The sequence below is a fragment of the Myxocyprinus asiaticus genome, chromosome 14 (assembly GCF_019703515.2).
Source record: "Myxocyprinus asiaticus isolate MX2 ecotype Aquarium Trade chromosome 14, UBuf_Myxa_2, whole genome shotgun sequence".
NCBI lineage: Eukaryota > Metazoa > Chordata > Actinopteri > Cypriniformes > Catostomidae > Myxocyprinus > Myxocyprinus asiaticus.
In genome coordinates, this window is record NC_059357.1 from 24,447,617 (window position 1) to 24,463,828 (window position 16,212).

Below are 16,212 nucleotides of genomic sequence, written 5' to 3' on the forward strand. Positions count from 1 at the left end.
ACTCTCCAGCCACAGAACTCTGTTTAGGGTCCCTGACACTCAGTACTGTATGTGAGGGAGTTAACTCTCATTCAGTGTGTGTTTCTGTGTCTGTTAGGTGAGGTAAGATTAGAAAGTAATAGTATGTGTAAGGTCCAGATTCAGAAATAAACTTTTGTATTAAAGAGCAATATTTTCACCCCTGGAACTGATTTCCAGGGGCTTTTTTATCCGGGCATACCTTTTCTAATAAAAATGCACTGCATCCTGCCCATTTTGTCAGCTGATTTAGATTCTCAATCATAACAGTTATGGCAGTTACAAATCAAATCAAATCCACATTAAATACAAAAGTAGGTGTAAATATTGCCCAGAAGCTATGCTGTTTCAAGGTTGTTGTCAGTGCTTTCCGAATGCACAGTTGACTAGTTAGCATGGACTAGCTAGCCCATGCTGGTAGATGCTGTAATTAACCATCTGGCTACATCAATCAACAGCTCATTCACAAGAAGTGTATGATTAAATTTATTAATTATAATTTAATTTATTAATTTATTAATAATTAAAATTAATTATTTTATTTTTTTTAAGAATTCTTATAAGAGTTAAAAATGGACTTATATTTTTCCGTCTGCCGCCTTTTACATCACAGCTCAGGATAGTCCCTTGGGACTGTGCGTGGTCTTGTGCCATCAGCCAAACAGCATTATCATGGCATTTTCCTGCGACTCCAGAGTTATTAATCATATGCATTTTACGATTCGATTGAGATTGGCTCAAAAAACTTGGTGGTCTTAGACGTATTTATATATTGTTTGCTCATCAGCAATTCGTCTGTAAGAAGTATGTTTCAGATGACAATAATACATTCAGAACATTTCTTTGAGACGTTTATGATTTAGAATGTTTGTAAATTTGATCTTTTTAAGATGTTTAGCGGATGTTAATTAGATTGTGATGCTTTCCAGATGAAAAGATCTAAAACAGACATCTCGAAAATGCACGTGTGCTATCTGGGTCTGTAACGCTATGTACATTGTTGTGTACAAAGTCACTCAAAGTAACTTTGGTTGTAAAAATAAGATGTCACCCAAGACCTTAAGAAAGTAAAGCCATTTGAATGGACTGTACTTGTATCCCTCACAGCACTGTTTATTTTGCGTCAAATTAAATCAAAGTTCCTTTAAGGAAAGTCAGGTCACTCAGCGGCCATGTTCATAATGCCACCAGGGAGCAATTTTCTATGGATACAAGCAGCATACAAGTACAGCTCCAATCTACTTGAATGTGGAAAGCCCAAAATCTCTAAAACGCTTGGTCAAGATGATCATACAGCATATTTTAAAAATACAACAATGCATAAATTGTGTTTCTTCAGCTCAGATCACACAAATCAAAAAAAATTTCAGGCTTGTCTGGCTAATGTGCATATACATTCTCGATGAAAACTGACAGGTGTGATTGGTTCTTTTAACTGTAAGGCAGGACTTTCATTTATAAAGCTGCCATATTCACCCTAAATAAAGCCTTACATCATTTCTCTTATTCACCACTTCCTCTCTCTTTCAATCCATCCATTCTTCTAAACAGCCATGATTTAGTGCACTTAATGAATTCAGCTCTGTTTAGTTTTCAGCTCTGCAACTTTCCCCTACTAGTACTACTAATAAAAAATAATATATTAAAAAAATAAAAAACACTTAAAAAATACCATGGTCGTGCCATGTTTTCTTTTTTGGACATGAACCATAGTATTTTTATTTTTTACCGTAATAATAGAAATAGTGTTCTTTGATGTTGTTACAGTAGGAGTGCCATGTACATGCCATGGTAAATTAACATAATAATCATTCAGTATCACACTGAATGTAGTATCTCCACAATACATTTTATAAGAGCTCTCCTATATTCTACTACACTGCTCTCTTCCATTGCTTTCACATGCTTCTCTCTGACCAAATTCCTGCAAAATCCATTATAAACCCACCTGGACTAATGGCTAACTATCTCAGAACTAATCTGGGATCTTTTGCTGTGAGATCATGGAGATACACAGAGGCAGCATTAGGGTCATTCTTTACGTATTTATCCTGGCATTGCCTCTCAGTCAGGGCACCAGGTGTGTCAACTCAGATAAAGCATAAAGGTCCCTATTATGCTGTATTCATATCTCTTTTTTAAAGCGAAAGCACAGTGCTGTTATTATCTAGAACCCTTTGAAACCCTCAGAGTCTCCAGCACATTTACAAAAAGCTTGTGTGCTTACAGCGCTGACAACACCACAGCACTGACACAGCATCTAAAGAGCATTTTATCCACACACACAGCACTCTTTATTAGATGTTGTCACAGCCTGATGAGTGGGTTCCCTCTTCCAGTCAAAGCCTATGGAAAATTCAGCCCTGTCAATGGAAAATCTTACAAAACCGACATTAGCTTGCACCGCCAGCACCACCAGGGACAAAAGTAGTACAGCATAAAAGCTTTCTTTAAAAGGTCAAAAACCCAAAAGAAACTATATGAATCCTATTTTAAAAACCAAACAAGTGTGACGAGCGAATAATAGCACCTCACTCTTATTTTCTCAAGTCCCAATAAACTCCACAGACGTTTTTGTCACACCAAGCAATCCAGATCCCAGCTAAAGCAACACCGGAGTGGGAATCAATGGCTTTCTTACGAAGCTGTGGAAAGGAAAAAAATCCTGTTGGGAAGCGTTTCGAAGCGAAGAGTGTGTTTGGCGACAAGCCGGTCTCTTACCTGCAATTTTGTCCCCCTCCATGGCTAAGTGCACACCCTCCTCTCCAACATGTAGCTGCTCTCTCCTCCAAATGTTTTATTTGGACTTCCCCTTTCTCTCCCTGCTCACTAACTCACTTTCTCCTCCTAGTTTGCTTTTCATAACTCTCCTTTGGCTTCTCCCTCCCTTTCTGTCTGCCTCTCTCCTTAACTCTACTCCAGTCTTCTTGGTTTAATGTCTTCCGTGTGCCATAATAATGAGCGGATGCAGAGTTACGGCATACCCATGTGCTGATCATATGGAGCTTTTCTGATCTTTTGCTTTTGTTGTCCTCACTTTTTGTTTCTGCTTTCTCAGTCTCTCGTTATCTCCCTCTGTCCTCTGACACTGAGGCAGCATTGTGTGTGAGATGAAAACACAAGGCCATGTGATATAAGAGTTTCTTCCTAAAATATCTCCTCTCAGTGGCTTGAGGAATCCTGGACTTCCCTCTGATTTTCTTCTACTGGGGGAGCGTTGTGCGATCACAAGAAAAGCGTTGAGAAGATAGACATGATCTACATCACACAAATGCGAATGAAAACAAATATCTGAGCACTAACGAACATTTTTATACACAGCCTCTCTGAATTTCAAGTATGTCCAAGCCATATGCACATTCTTTTAGTTTTCCTTTGTGTTGCTCAATGAGAGAAAATGCAGACCTCTGTCTGAAAGTGTCTGGAGTGACGATAGTGTGTCTTTGTTCAGGAAGTGGGAATGACCTTTGGCTTATCCTTTTGGGGGGGGGTCCAGGGTTGTTTGGCATTCAGGAAGCTGGGAGTGGAGCCCAAATACTTGAAATATACACTTTGGTCAAGATGTCAAACACACTCTGGTGAGTTTGTAAGGACAAACTCAGTAACCTGGCCTCCTCTGTCATTCATCATTGTAAACAAATGTGCTGTAGCAGGCACAGGATAAGCAAGCACTGCACATTCACAGAAGCACGTGAAGCATTTGGAGCAAGATTTAGAGTGAGACTGCATTCATATATTTGTTGTATACAGTTTTGATTCATTACTTACTGTTCTTGCCCATATATTTGTCATTACTTCCCTTGATATGCTACACATCTTATTAAACACCAAATGATGATCCTAAGCACAGCCTCATCCACAGATTTCAAAATGGTCTCAAATGGCTGATATCACCCTTGTATCTTTCGACATCAGAGGATTCATCTGTTTTTAAAAGAATAAAAACATACAGTATTTTGAATAACCTAAAAGTACTGTAGATATTGCACTAATACAGGAGACTCACCTTATAGACAGCAAAGGCCATCCATTCGTAGCAAGTGAAAGATGAGATTAATTTGTTATTGACAATAAAGTTCTTTAAACTAAGACTGGACCATCAAACAGCTGCCACTCCTATATTATGTTCTGGCATAATCAGTTCTTTGTTATTGAAAGAAATGCATAAATTTTATAGAATTCTGAGAGAGAATGGAATGGACTGAATGGATATTTGGATTTTTTTTAAAAATTTTTTTCAGAGAACAGATCCTCTACTTTATGGGAATAATACAGGCATTCCAGAAGACAGAAGAATTACTAAAAGAATAAAAATTATATATAATGTCAAGAAAATTATGACAAACTACTGCAAGCAAGGTAAAACTCTACTATACTCTAAAACTCTAAGTACTATAATAATGTAATGAAATAATTATTTTGTCAGACACACACGGTTGCTTTTGAATGGCTATCAATGGAGAAACATGCTTTTTGCCATCACAGACTGTAGTTCCAGCATCTACCAGTAGGTGCTAACAGAGACCAGCTAACCAGCCAATTCCTGACCCCCCCCCCCCCGGGAAATTGTGTTTGGGAAACCTGTTTGAAAATCATTGATAAATCTTTATTTATGCAGTTACAGTGCTACTTGTAGCACTGAAATTACACATCTAATCTTTAAGTAGCAATGGCAACATATAATGCAGGAAAGCAAATTAGCAATGATTAGCAAGAATCCTAATGCTATTCTTTTCCATACAAAAACATATTTTATGGAAGTATTCAAAAAGTTCATATTGAAAAAAGGTGAGTAAATGATTGAGTAAAAGTAAATTCTCCATTTTTAGGTGAACTACTCTAACTGGTGGCTTATTTTTTGAGCACAGACCTGACAAGGACATACTCAAAATAAAATGGGCTCTTATAAAAGAAGACTCTAGGAGATGATGTACAAAATTTAGAATTAATTAAAGACATAAATAAATTATTTAGAAAATCTTAAATTGATTGTAAATTATTACCTAATAATATTTGCATTAAGAATATATGACACTGTCCTTGCCAAAACCTAAAGTTACAAGTCACAGGTCTTACCATGTTCTAGTTCTAATTTGTGGGTGATAATGCTCTACTTTGTATTTTATGGAACATTTTCTTACACAATGTCAAGTTAATGTTCTAAAAAGCTACTGCAAAGCCTGCCAGATTACCACATTCATTCTTTATCTTGAGCCTGATATGCTGAAAACTACTCCATTAATGTTTTCACATTCACAATTATGAATTACATATGAATCACATAGAAATATAGTTTGCACCCTTGGAAATTACTGTCGGTTGGTACAACATTTTAATCATAACACAGTGGGCAAACATTGCATGTTTAGTTATATACTGAAATCTTACATGACACTGACACTCTTAACCTAAACTGCTGATACGTACCGATGGAATATAAATAATCCACAAGGTTCCCATTTACCTTCTTAAACTTGAGTCCTGCCTTCATCAATTTGATTGGCTATTTCAAATGACATTGACGAGTGGTGTTTGACTACTGAGCACGGTAAAAAAATTACACTTTTTTAAACTATTGTGTTATTCCTACAACAACATAATGACAATTAGGCAGTGGTGCATTATGGACTGCAGCAGAATAGCAACAAAGATATCAATTATTGTGGGGACAATCTGGCCATATCTGATTATTGGTGGGGACTTGTACTCCTCAATGTATATTGTGGTTACAGCCCTGTGACTATTATGATTACCAGTGTTGGGGAGCAACTAACTACAAGTAGCGACACTACTAACCCTAACTTAACGAATTTTTTCAGTAGTTTGACAGTAACTCTATTTAGAGTAGACTATTTAGCAGAGATGGGCCACTTCTATTAAAATGAATGGGAGAAATTGGAATGCCCAGCGATCAACAGATTTAGAAAGGAAGTCCTGCCTTACAAGTAAAAGATCCAGTCACCTATTAGATACAGAATTCACCTGTCAATCAACCCAAAAACGCACATTTGCATTAGCTGTACACTTTCTTCTTCCTCTTATCAACGACAGACCACAAACTAAAATAGTGCATTACTGGCATATACAGTACTGTTAAATCAAGCAGCTTATTACGGCTCACTTGGATAAGAAAAGACTCAATGGTGGTTATGTAAAGCGACCAGCCTCAGTTTGTTTACTTTTACAAGACGTACAGGAGCAAAAAGGATAAAGAACACCATTCATTTCTATGAAACAAAGAATACTTCAGACACTTTGTTGTTAACAGACAACACAACAGCATATTTACATGTACTTTTTTCAAATAAAATAATTCAGTAAGTTATTATTGCTTTTTGAGGGATTTATTTTCTGTTATGAATATGTTTAGTTTGTTTCTCATTATCTGTGCGTGAGAAATATCTATCATGCATAACTATTTGATAACACATTTTCTCAATTTCTTGGCATATACTAACTATTATTTTCATGTTAAATAAATAAATTTACTGGTAAAATAAATAATTTATTATGGCATGTATTATTATGCGACTATCCTAAAAAAAGTGATGATTGGAAGTATTTCAAGTCAGGCACTCCAATCCTTAATATCCAACAAAGAGCAAGAGATGGTGGCAGAATCAGAAGATGGAGAAACCAATTACCCATGGCCTTATTCATGTCTCTTAAAAAATCGAACAGTAAAGGTTACACCTTTGTATGTAATCTATGCAAGCCAAAGATTAAAATGTCTGCTTTGAAGACTTCAAGCACAAATTTAAGCACACACATACAGGTGAGTAATGCTAGTCATAATTTGATAAACTGATTAACTAGCTTACTGTATTGATTTATTCATGATAAAGCACAGCTCTGAACTCTTTACTGAACTTCTATTTGTATCACTCTGCAGCACCCATAGTTGACAGGTATTCTTGTTGCCTAGCAACGTTGTTTACTGCCAGGGACTATATTTTCTGGTGGAAGGATGGCATTTAATGATTTTACTTACAAAAAATAAAATTTTAATGAATTTTGTGTCCTTAATATTTTTATTTTGTGGTGACCGTTTTATAAAAGCAATAAGACACTCGAAGCTGTGCCATATTATGAATATAGTCACGGCTGAAGGGGTTGCAGGCCCTTCAACCTGACTATTTAAAATATAGCACTGCCTCTCATGCCTTATTGCTTAACTATATCAAATGTCTATTTCTGTTTTAATTATGACGATGATGATTATTTTTGTTATTATGATTGGTTTGATAGTAACATTGTAAATAAAAAAGCCTCATTATACGTAGTTTCAATATGGCTAGCTACTTTTTGATAGTAACTTGTAGTGTAGCAAACTATTTTTCACAAGGGTAGCTTAACTGTAGCTTAACTACTTGAAATTATGAGTGGCTTGTAGTTTGTCAAACTACAGTTTCAAAATAGCTTCCTCAAAACTGATGACTACCAACAAAAGTCAGGAATGAGACCAAAAATTATCACTAAGCCTGATAAGCTTAAAGCACAAATAAAATGAGGCTAAAAGTATAGCGAGCCAACAAATAGTATAATAAAAAGTAAATTAATAGAAATGTATAAAATAAACAGAAAAATAAAAAAGAAGAATATTAAAGAATATCAGGGCTGCCAACTCTCACGCATTTGATGTGAGACACATGCTTTCAGGCTCTGTCTCCAGTAGCGGTTTTAACCACCACGCAAACCACGCAACTGCGTGGGGCCCCGGATGTCGGGGGGGGGGGGGGATGCTAGGGTAGGAAAGCCCTGCAAAAACTGTTTGAGGGGTGACATGATGTTCTGGGTACATGTGCGAATACGCTGTTGTCAGCGGATCATGTTAGATGTCTGCCGGGTTCAGGTCAGTTTTTCAAGTAGGACTTTGGGTTCGGGATTGTAATTTCTGAAAAAATATACAGGACTTCTGAACTTGTTTCACCCAAGAGTTAGGGGCTGTTCACACCAAATGCGTTTTTACGTGTGTCTGCTATGTTTTTCCATTGTTTTCCTATGTAAACACGTGCTGGATGAACATCCTTGACTGCTGCACTACGTCTCACTGTTTCTTCAGTTTCTCACAGAGCACCGGCACATTTTTAGACACTGTGTCAAGTTAAAAAGAACTTCAGGTCTCAAAAATGCATTTCGAGACACCCGCGTTCTGTTTCACTCGTTGTGCTGTGCCTACATTGTTTTTAGCGCAGGTGTCACACATATTTAACGTTCTGAAGAAGTTCAGGTTACAAAGAGGTGACTGTTAAAATGTTTAACATTATTCCAGATTTTTCTGCACCAAGCAAAGCTTCAGCGCTTGATAAACGGCAATGTTTTTTTTCCCCCTTCTGCTCTAGTGTGCTGATTGGCCGCCATGCCTTGTATGTTTACTGTTACAGTTACAAATGTTGCCTATGATGCTTACATAATATACAGCCTTTAGCAACATGATGAACAATACACTGCAGCATTAGAATATAAACTCCAGGTGAAAGTAAATAAGACAGAAATATATTACTATTGTGTACAACAAATCCTCAAAGTAATAATAATAATAATACTGTATCATACTGTATTATAATGAAAAACTGGACAACAATGAATAATTGTTGGGTTATAATAATAAATATAGCTGCGAGCAGCGATTAACGGGGTTCAAGCGGTTTAAGGCCTTTAAGCACATGCGTAAAAAGGTATTATGTTTTATTTAGCAAGCATGTAACCACCTAGATCATAGATGGAATAGACCATTTACAGCCAATACAGGCAATTTACTAAGGAAATACATGGTTTTTAAAGCTTTTTAAAGCTCATAGCACCACCTATGATCCGATCTCCATAAAAGTCTGCATGCTTGTTTAGAATCATATGTCGCATGTGCTCTCCTAATTTCGTGAAGTACTGAGTTTTTGTTTAGGAATTATGGGCTTATTTGTATACTTGACCATGCCCATTTTCTAAATGACACTGTTATAGTTACCCAAAGGGTAAAGTTAAAAAAAAAATTTGTTGGTAATTATTGACCTAGAGAGTCCAGAGAATTGTACTGCATTGGTTTTATTGAGGTTGAGCGAAAACCTAGGACTAGTTCACAAAAGTAGGTTTTTTACATAATCGTGAATATTTAATGAACAATTTGAATAACTGCAGTGATTCTTGAAGCAAAGTTGTTCAGTATGAGGAGATCTAACAAATTATATGAATTATAGCTGCATCCCAATTCAGAGGCTGCCTCCTTCAAAGGTCGCATTCGAAGGCACATCACTGCTGCGCGACAAAGGCTGTCCCAATTCGCAGGCTCCTTCAAATGCGGCTTCCAAACGCGGCCTTTGTTTCCCGTGAAATAAAGGATACAACAGATGGCTCCTTCGCGGCCTTGCCTACCCCAGAATTCATTGCGCACCTGTGACGACAGGATTTTTTTGAGACCAATTGCCGAAGTACACTTTTAAACGTAAGTACTGAGTTGTGACAAGAACAGTCCTCCGTAGGCTAGACTGTCCCAATTAACAATGCTCAGTACAACCTTCGCGGCCTTCGAAGGCATGGCCTTTGAAGTCCGAGTTCTTCAAAGGATGCAGCCTTTGAACTGGGACACAGCCATCGTGTGTATGTGTGAAACACCACATGATTACAGAGGCGTAAAACTCATTAGCGCCATCCATTGGCCGATTTCTTTCAGATTTCTCACAGACCTCTAGGGCCAGGAGTCGAACAGGCCCACCGAGTTTTGTGCCGATCGACTTCCGTTAACCTTGTCTAATAGGTGCTCAAATTCATTGGCCGATGGTGGCCATGTTTTTAGAGATACACCAGTGTCCTCATAGACAGTCATGGCACCTTGGATAAAGACACTGCATGCCGATTTTCAACTCAATCAGACTAATGGTTGCGTAGTTAGGGCTGTTTTCATGTTTTTTTTCCTATTATAGTGCCACCAAGTTGCCTGACTCTCGTTTTTTTTACTGTGACCTCAGATTGAGCTCATACACATGTGTACCGAGTTTGGTGAAAATATCTTCTAATATATAATATCTTATAATATATAATTTCTTTCCGGCGTTATAGTCATTTTAGTAAAAATGGCCTTTTCTAACTTTTTGGCACCCCTTAGCGACTGTGTCAAAATTTCAACTTTTTTTGATAATTACTGATAATCAGACTCCAGAGAATATTTCTGCACTGGTTTGCTTCCGATCGGGCGAAAAACCTAGGACTAGTTTGCAAAAGTAGGTTTTTAATATTATCTGAAATATTTACCGAATGGTTTGACAGACACCATTCTTGAGGCAAAGTTGTTTAGAATGAGAAGAGCTATCAGGTGATGTATATTTCTTGTGTTTTTTCACAACACTGCATTATATACAACCATTAACACCTAAATAAATCGTGATAGCACCACATAGTGGGCGATTTTTTAAAAACTTTGCACAACCCTCTCAGACTAAGAGTCAAATAGGTCCACTAAGTTTAATTCCGATCGGTCATTGTTAATTTTGTGTAATAGCTGCTGAAATTTGATTGGCCGATTGCGGCCATGTTTTTCAACATACGTGAATGTCCATATAGACAATGATGGCAGCTGAGACAAAGACAATGTGTGCAAATTTTGAAGTCAGTAGGATTAATGGTTGCATAGTTACAGCCAATTTCAAGTTTTTTTTGGTATTATAGCGTCACCATGTGGCAAAACCATGCCAACATTTCTGGGCGACCAAAGATTGACCTCTTACATAAACATACCGAGTTTGGTGAAGATATCTAATTTCCTTCAAGAGTTAAAGCCATTTACGTAAAATTGGTCACTACTACTTCCGATGTTTTCGCATAACATAGCTAGCTCGAGTCGAAAGTTCAAACTGTTTTTGATAACTTTTGATATTGAGATAGAATCGTTTGGCACTGGTTTGGTCCCGATTGGAAGAAAAACCTAGGACTAGTTCGCAAAAGTAGGTTTTATGAAACATCCAAGACGGCGGAAAATTATTATAGGTGGAAATGAAATCGGAGATACACGTTTTGTTTGGTTTGAGCAAAGGATTCCAATGGTATAAAGCACTCGAATCTATGACAAACGGTCTAAGAGTTATGAGCAGTTTCGCGTTTTTGATCGCTGTAGCGCCCCCCTATTGACCGATTTGTCCGAGTCCGTGTTTCTGAGTAGCGAGCAATACCACTACCATCTGACAAAGTTTCAAGTCTCTAGACCTTACGGTTTGCTCTGCCCGATCAGTTTTATGGCAGAATAATAATAATAATAATAATAATAATAATAATAATAATAAAAATCTTAACAATTACAATAGGGTTTCAGCGCTAAGCACTTGAACCCCTAATAATAAAAATCTTAACAATTACAATAGGGTTTCAGCGTTAAGTGCTTGCACCCCCTAATAATAATAAAAATCTTAACAATTACAATAGGGTTTCAGTGCTAAGCGCCTGAACCCCTAAAAAATCTTAACAATTACAATAGGGTTTCAGCGCTAAGCGCTTGAACCCTTAAAAATAATAAAAATCTTAACAATTACAACAGGGTTTCAGCGTTAAGTGCTTGAACCCCCTAATAATAATAAAAATCTTAACAATTACAATAGGGTTTCAGCGTTAAGTGCTTGAACCCCTAATAATAATAAAAATCTTAACAATTACAATAAGGTTTCAGCGCTAAGCACTTGAACCCCTAATAATAATAAAAATCTTAACAATTACAATAAGGTTTCAGCGCTAAGCACTTGAACCCCTAATATTAATAATAATAATAATAATAATAATAATAAAAATCTTAATAATTACAATAGGGTTTCAGCGCTAAGCACTTGAACCCCTAATAATAATAATAATAATAATAATAATAATAATAATAATAATAATAAAAATCTTAATAATTACAATAGGGTTTCAGCGCTAAGCGCTTGAACCCCTAATAATAATAATAATAATAATAATAATAATCTAACAATTACAATAGGATTTCAGCGCTAAGCACTTGAACCCTTAATAATAATAATAATAAAAATTGTAACAATTACAACAGGGTTTCAGCGCTAAGCGCTTGAACCCCTAATAAATAACAACTGAAATCCAAAATGTTAGTGAGTGAAGTCATAGGTTTTGCACACCCTGTTCATTAAAATGTGTTTTGTAAAAATACATGTAGGTAAATATTGCTTCTTTTTTTTTTTTTTTTTATCACTGTATTGTCGAAAAAAATGGAAAACATGCATTAATTATCTTGAACTAGAATTTTATTTCTTTAAATATTTTGAATGTACTTGGCCACAACGGCTGTTAGGATGAATTTAAAATTATGATTTAAAATCAATTTTATGTAATTTTTTTAAGCAACATTTTCTAAATGGGGCCCTGGGTTGGTCGGTTGTTTGGGGCCTCAGAAATCGTAAACCCGCCCCTGTCTGTCTCACGCTCTCACTCTACCCAAGAAAATATCACACCAAATGACAAGACAACATAATTTTTTTCCGTCAGCATAGGGCTTGGAATTTCAGGCCGCCAAAGCAAATTTAGTTACATTCATCTCACATTCGAATATCAAATGTGCATCCCAGCTGAAACGCACTTCTTGTTTCATGCAAGTGTCCTCACAATATTCTACTTTAAACCCCAATTTAGGAACCTCGTAAATGGCTAGACAGCCTCGACATTATTATCAGTGTGCTTACTGATGAGGAAAAGAGGACACTGTTTTTACTGTAGTTACAGTAATTGGTATTGTAAAAGAAATGTTATAGTTTCATATGAAATCTATTAAGGTCTACCTATTAATCTATTAAACTTTTTACAACTGTGTTTAACTGTGTAGACTATTTAATTTTTTTATTTTATATTTTTTTACAACAAATACTAGTTTATTTTTTAGAATGACTAGCTGGTGTAAACATGTTAATGAGGATGACCTTATTAAATGCCACTGTTAAACCATGAAAGAACTATGGTAAACTTTGACCAGGGCAAGTACAGTGAAAGAGGAGGTTTAAAGTTTGGACCTACATGAATTATGGACAAAGATTTTGTCCTGTTCTAATGATGTTTGATATCCATGGCCATGATTGACATAATAAATCTTTAAGCCTGATGAAATAAAAACAAACTTTTCACTAGAAGCAGAGTCCCAACTATGAGTGGTGTACTCATGTGTACAATCAGAACATTATAACTAGCCTATAGAAATAAAAGGCTAATTAAATTAAAGCTGCACTACGTAACTGTGCTCTCTAGCGACATCTGAGGTTGAAACTTAAAATTGCAAGCAATTTGCATAAGAATACATTAGGTTAGTCGTGTATTGGCACTGCTCTTCTGGCGGATGAATCTCCCAATTTGAGCTTTCCTGGACATCGCCTATGTGTGATCATGACTGGAGCTGGAGTCATAATGTGCTATTTTCATGTTGATATTATGTTATACGATTAAACATTTGAAACGGAAGTATTACTTGCTTTGATGAAGATAAACAACACTCTTATTTACATATTTGAATGAATTTGACACTTAAATTTCTTTTCTGACACTACACTCAAAGCACTTTAAAATAGAGAACAGGGAACTTTCCTCAGCCACTACCAATATATTTAATATGATTATTCAAGTGTTTTATCTACTATTAATGTTTGAATTGTACTGCAATTTTCAATTTAAGAGGTTAAACTCGTGATAAGGCTGATACGAGTTCAATAAAAGACTTTATTATTTTTATACTATATTATCCAGCCTCAGTTACTACAATTGCGTGTCTATGCAATGCACACAATAACACTGTGATCTAAAAACATAAAACAATAATGATGGGGATAAAAAATACTTTAAAAATAATATGCTTAAATATGCAATATAACAATTACAAGATGTCAATTTCAGAAGTCATACATATTAAACATGTCACAGTAACTTCACTGGACAACGTAGATACATCACGATCGGTTAACACACAAGTAATGTTCAATTCTTACAAGCATGACAAGCAATATAAGCTTCAACAACCCTACCAGAAAACATATCCAAGCATTATAGCAGGTAAACAACTTCGCCAAATGGATAACAGATAAACATCCATCTAGACTGCAATGATGCTGTCCTGAACTGTGTGAGTGTTACTGAACTGAGCTGAACAGCGTAGATAGTTTCTCCAGCCGGAACATGAGACAGCTGGTATTTCATTCCTGTGTGTGCGGACATGACGTCATAATGCAAGGATGAATGTCATAAGCCAGCAATTTCGCACCAGATCGAACTGGACAGCTCAAATTACAAATCATTTTTAAAGGCTAACCACAGTGAATCGGGGTAAGGTAAGGACACTGTTTTGAACACTGATTGTTTATGTACTCAGTCTGTAATGGCAATTTGTTCATTTTTAACCAAAGCTACTTACATAGTGCAGCTTAAGTAGTTTGAATGGCAAAGAATAGAATAGTTTGATTTCCCATTGCACCTTAAAATAAATAAATAAATCCTTGTCAATTCAAATGTTCCATCAAAATAACTCCAATATGTCCAATGTAAACATACAATTAGGTTATAAATAACTGCAATTATGTAATCAACCAACTTGAGTTAACAACCACTGAAGACCATTTTTGACTCAAGTGTATGTGTGTATTTTGTGCACACAAACTGATCATTATTTTCATTGTAGGGTTTGATTAGTTGTTTGATGTTACAAATTCAAGTTGTAGGCCCACTAATACAAATAATGCGTGTATGATTGATTCAGCCCATGTCATCGAAATCTCACTCCAACCAGGTGGCCAAAGTTGGAAACCCTGAGAATATACACATGTATGGATTCTATTTGCAGTGATTGTAAATGAGTGTTATGAAATAATAGATTTCGATCACAGTCAAACTTGTTCAAAACAATGTGTGTCACACACACACATTAGAAGAATATCTCCTGTTCTACGAAATCATTCAGACAGAGTGGCGCTGTTTGGTACCAGGATGTACTGTGCAAGTGCAACCAACAACTCATGTCCATTTAATTCATAACATAAAGCCAGAAAATGTGTACATATTCCAGAGAAAACACTGTAAGTCAATGACCAGTTCAACTAATGCATATTCTTAAAATTATTGTAAAAGAAACCTCATGCCTGAAATCAAGAGGTCGAGGTTTGGCTAGCATAGTTCAATTAGCCCTTGCTGGTAAATGCTGTAACTACACCTTATAAGCACAATGTCTATTACACTAAGTGAAAATAGCCTTCACTAACTCTGCCCACTATTGCTCAGACAATTTACCCTTAGTTCAACATCATATTACTTCTATTTACACTTTGTATGAATAATATCTAATACAATTTTCACTTAGTGCAAATAGCATCCTCGGTTCTTTTACTTCCAAGCATCTCTCTCCATTGACAGTCATTCAAAAGTAGCCATGTATTTTGATGAAATAAGACGTTTTGGAAGCAACATACAAATCACAAAAAAAAAATCATTATATTATGGCAGATGTGTTACCAGTGCATTTTAGCACAGACTTTTTTAGAGGGCTCTTAATATCATGAAATAAACTTTTTAATTGTCTGCTGTGTCACAGTTTATTATAGACCTCCTTGCCTGAGACAATCTAAGTGTTAACAGTTGGTCGAATCAACTCATAATCCTTCAAAGCTAACAGAAGGGTGGAGTCGTAGGTCAAAATGTATAATACGTTAATTCTGTGTTTATCAATTGCTTATTCAGCAGCAACAATACTTTTAAAATTCTCATTTAAGCAAAAAAAGCTATATTTTTACAAAATTGTTGTTACTGACAATTTTGTTTGATTGTGTCCTGGCTGATGCACACACAGAGAACCACAAGCACACAGGTGCAAACACATACCTTACCTAGACCACATTTAGTACTGTGCAAAAGTCTTAGGCACATAAGATGTTTTACAAAAACATTTATCTTCAGATAGTTATGTATATCTTCAGCTTTAGTGTGTCAATATGAAATATAAATTTTAGACTCCCAGACATTACTTTTGTAAATAGAATAGATTAGAATAGAAGAACAGGGAGCCCTACAACAGATAGCATGCCCCCCACAGACCCCCTACTGAACATCAAGTCAGTCTGGGATTAAATGAAGAGATAGAAACAATTGAGACAGCCTAAACAGATAGAAGAACTGTGGCAAATTCTCTAAGAATATCTGCCAACAACCAAGAAAAACTGTGTCCAGGAGTACCTAGGAGAA

General features: G+C 36.1%; 1 protein-coding gene across 2 annotated transcripts in view; it reads right to left on the reverse strand.

Annotated features, from left to right (window-relative positions):
- LOC127451319 (septin-9-like) overlaps positions 1-16,212 on the reverse strand; it is a 148,488-nt gene that overhangs the window by 120,176 nt on the left and 12,100 nt on the right. Inside the window, exon 1 of one of the 2 annotated variants that reach the window (XM_051715908.1) lies at positions 2,740-3,398. The exons of the other annotated variant lie outside the window; for it this stretch is intronic. Coding sequence (XP_051571868.1) covers positions 2,740-2,761 — 22 coding nt within the window. The 5' untranslated portion in view covers positions 2,762-3,398. Of the gene's footprint in view, positions 1-2,739; positions 3,399-16,212 lie in introns of those variants that run through there. 2 annotated transcript variants of the gene reach the window in all.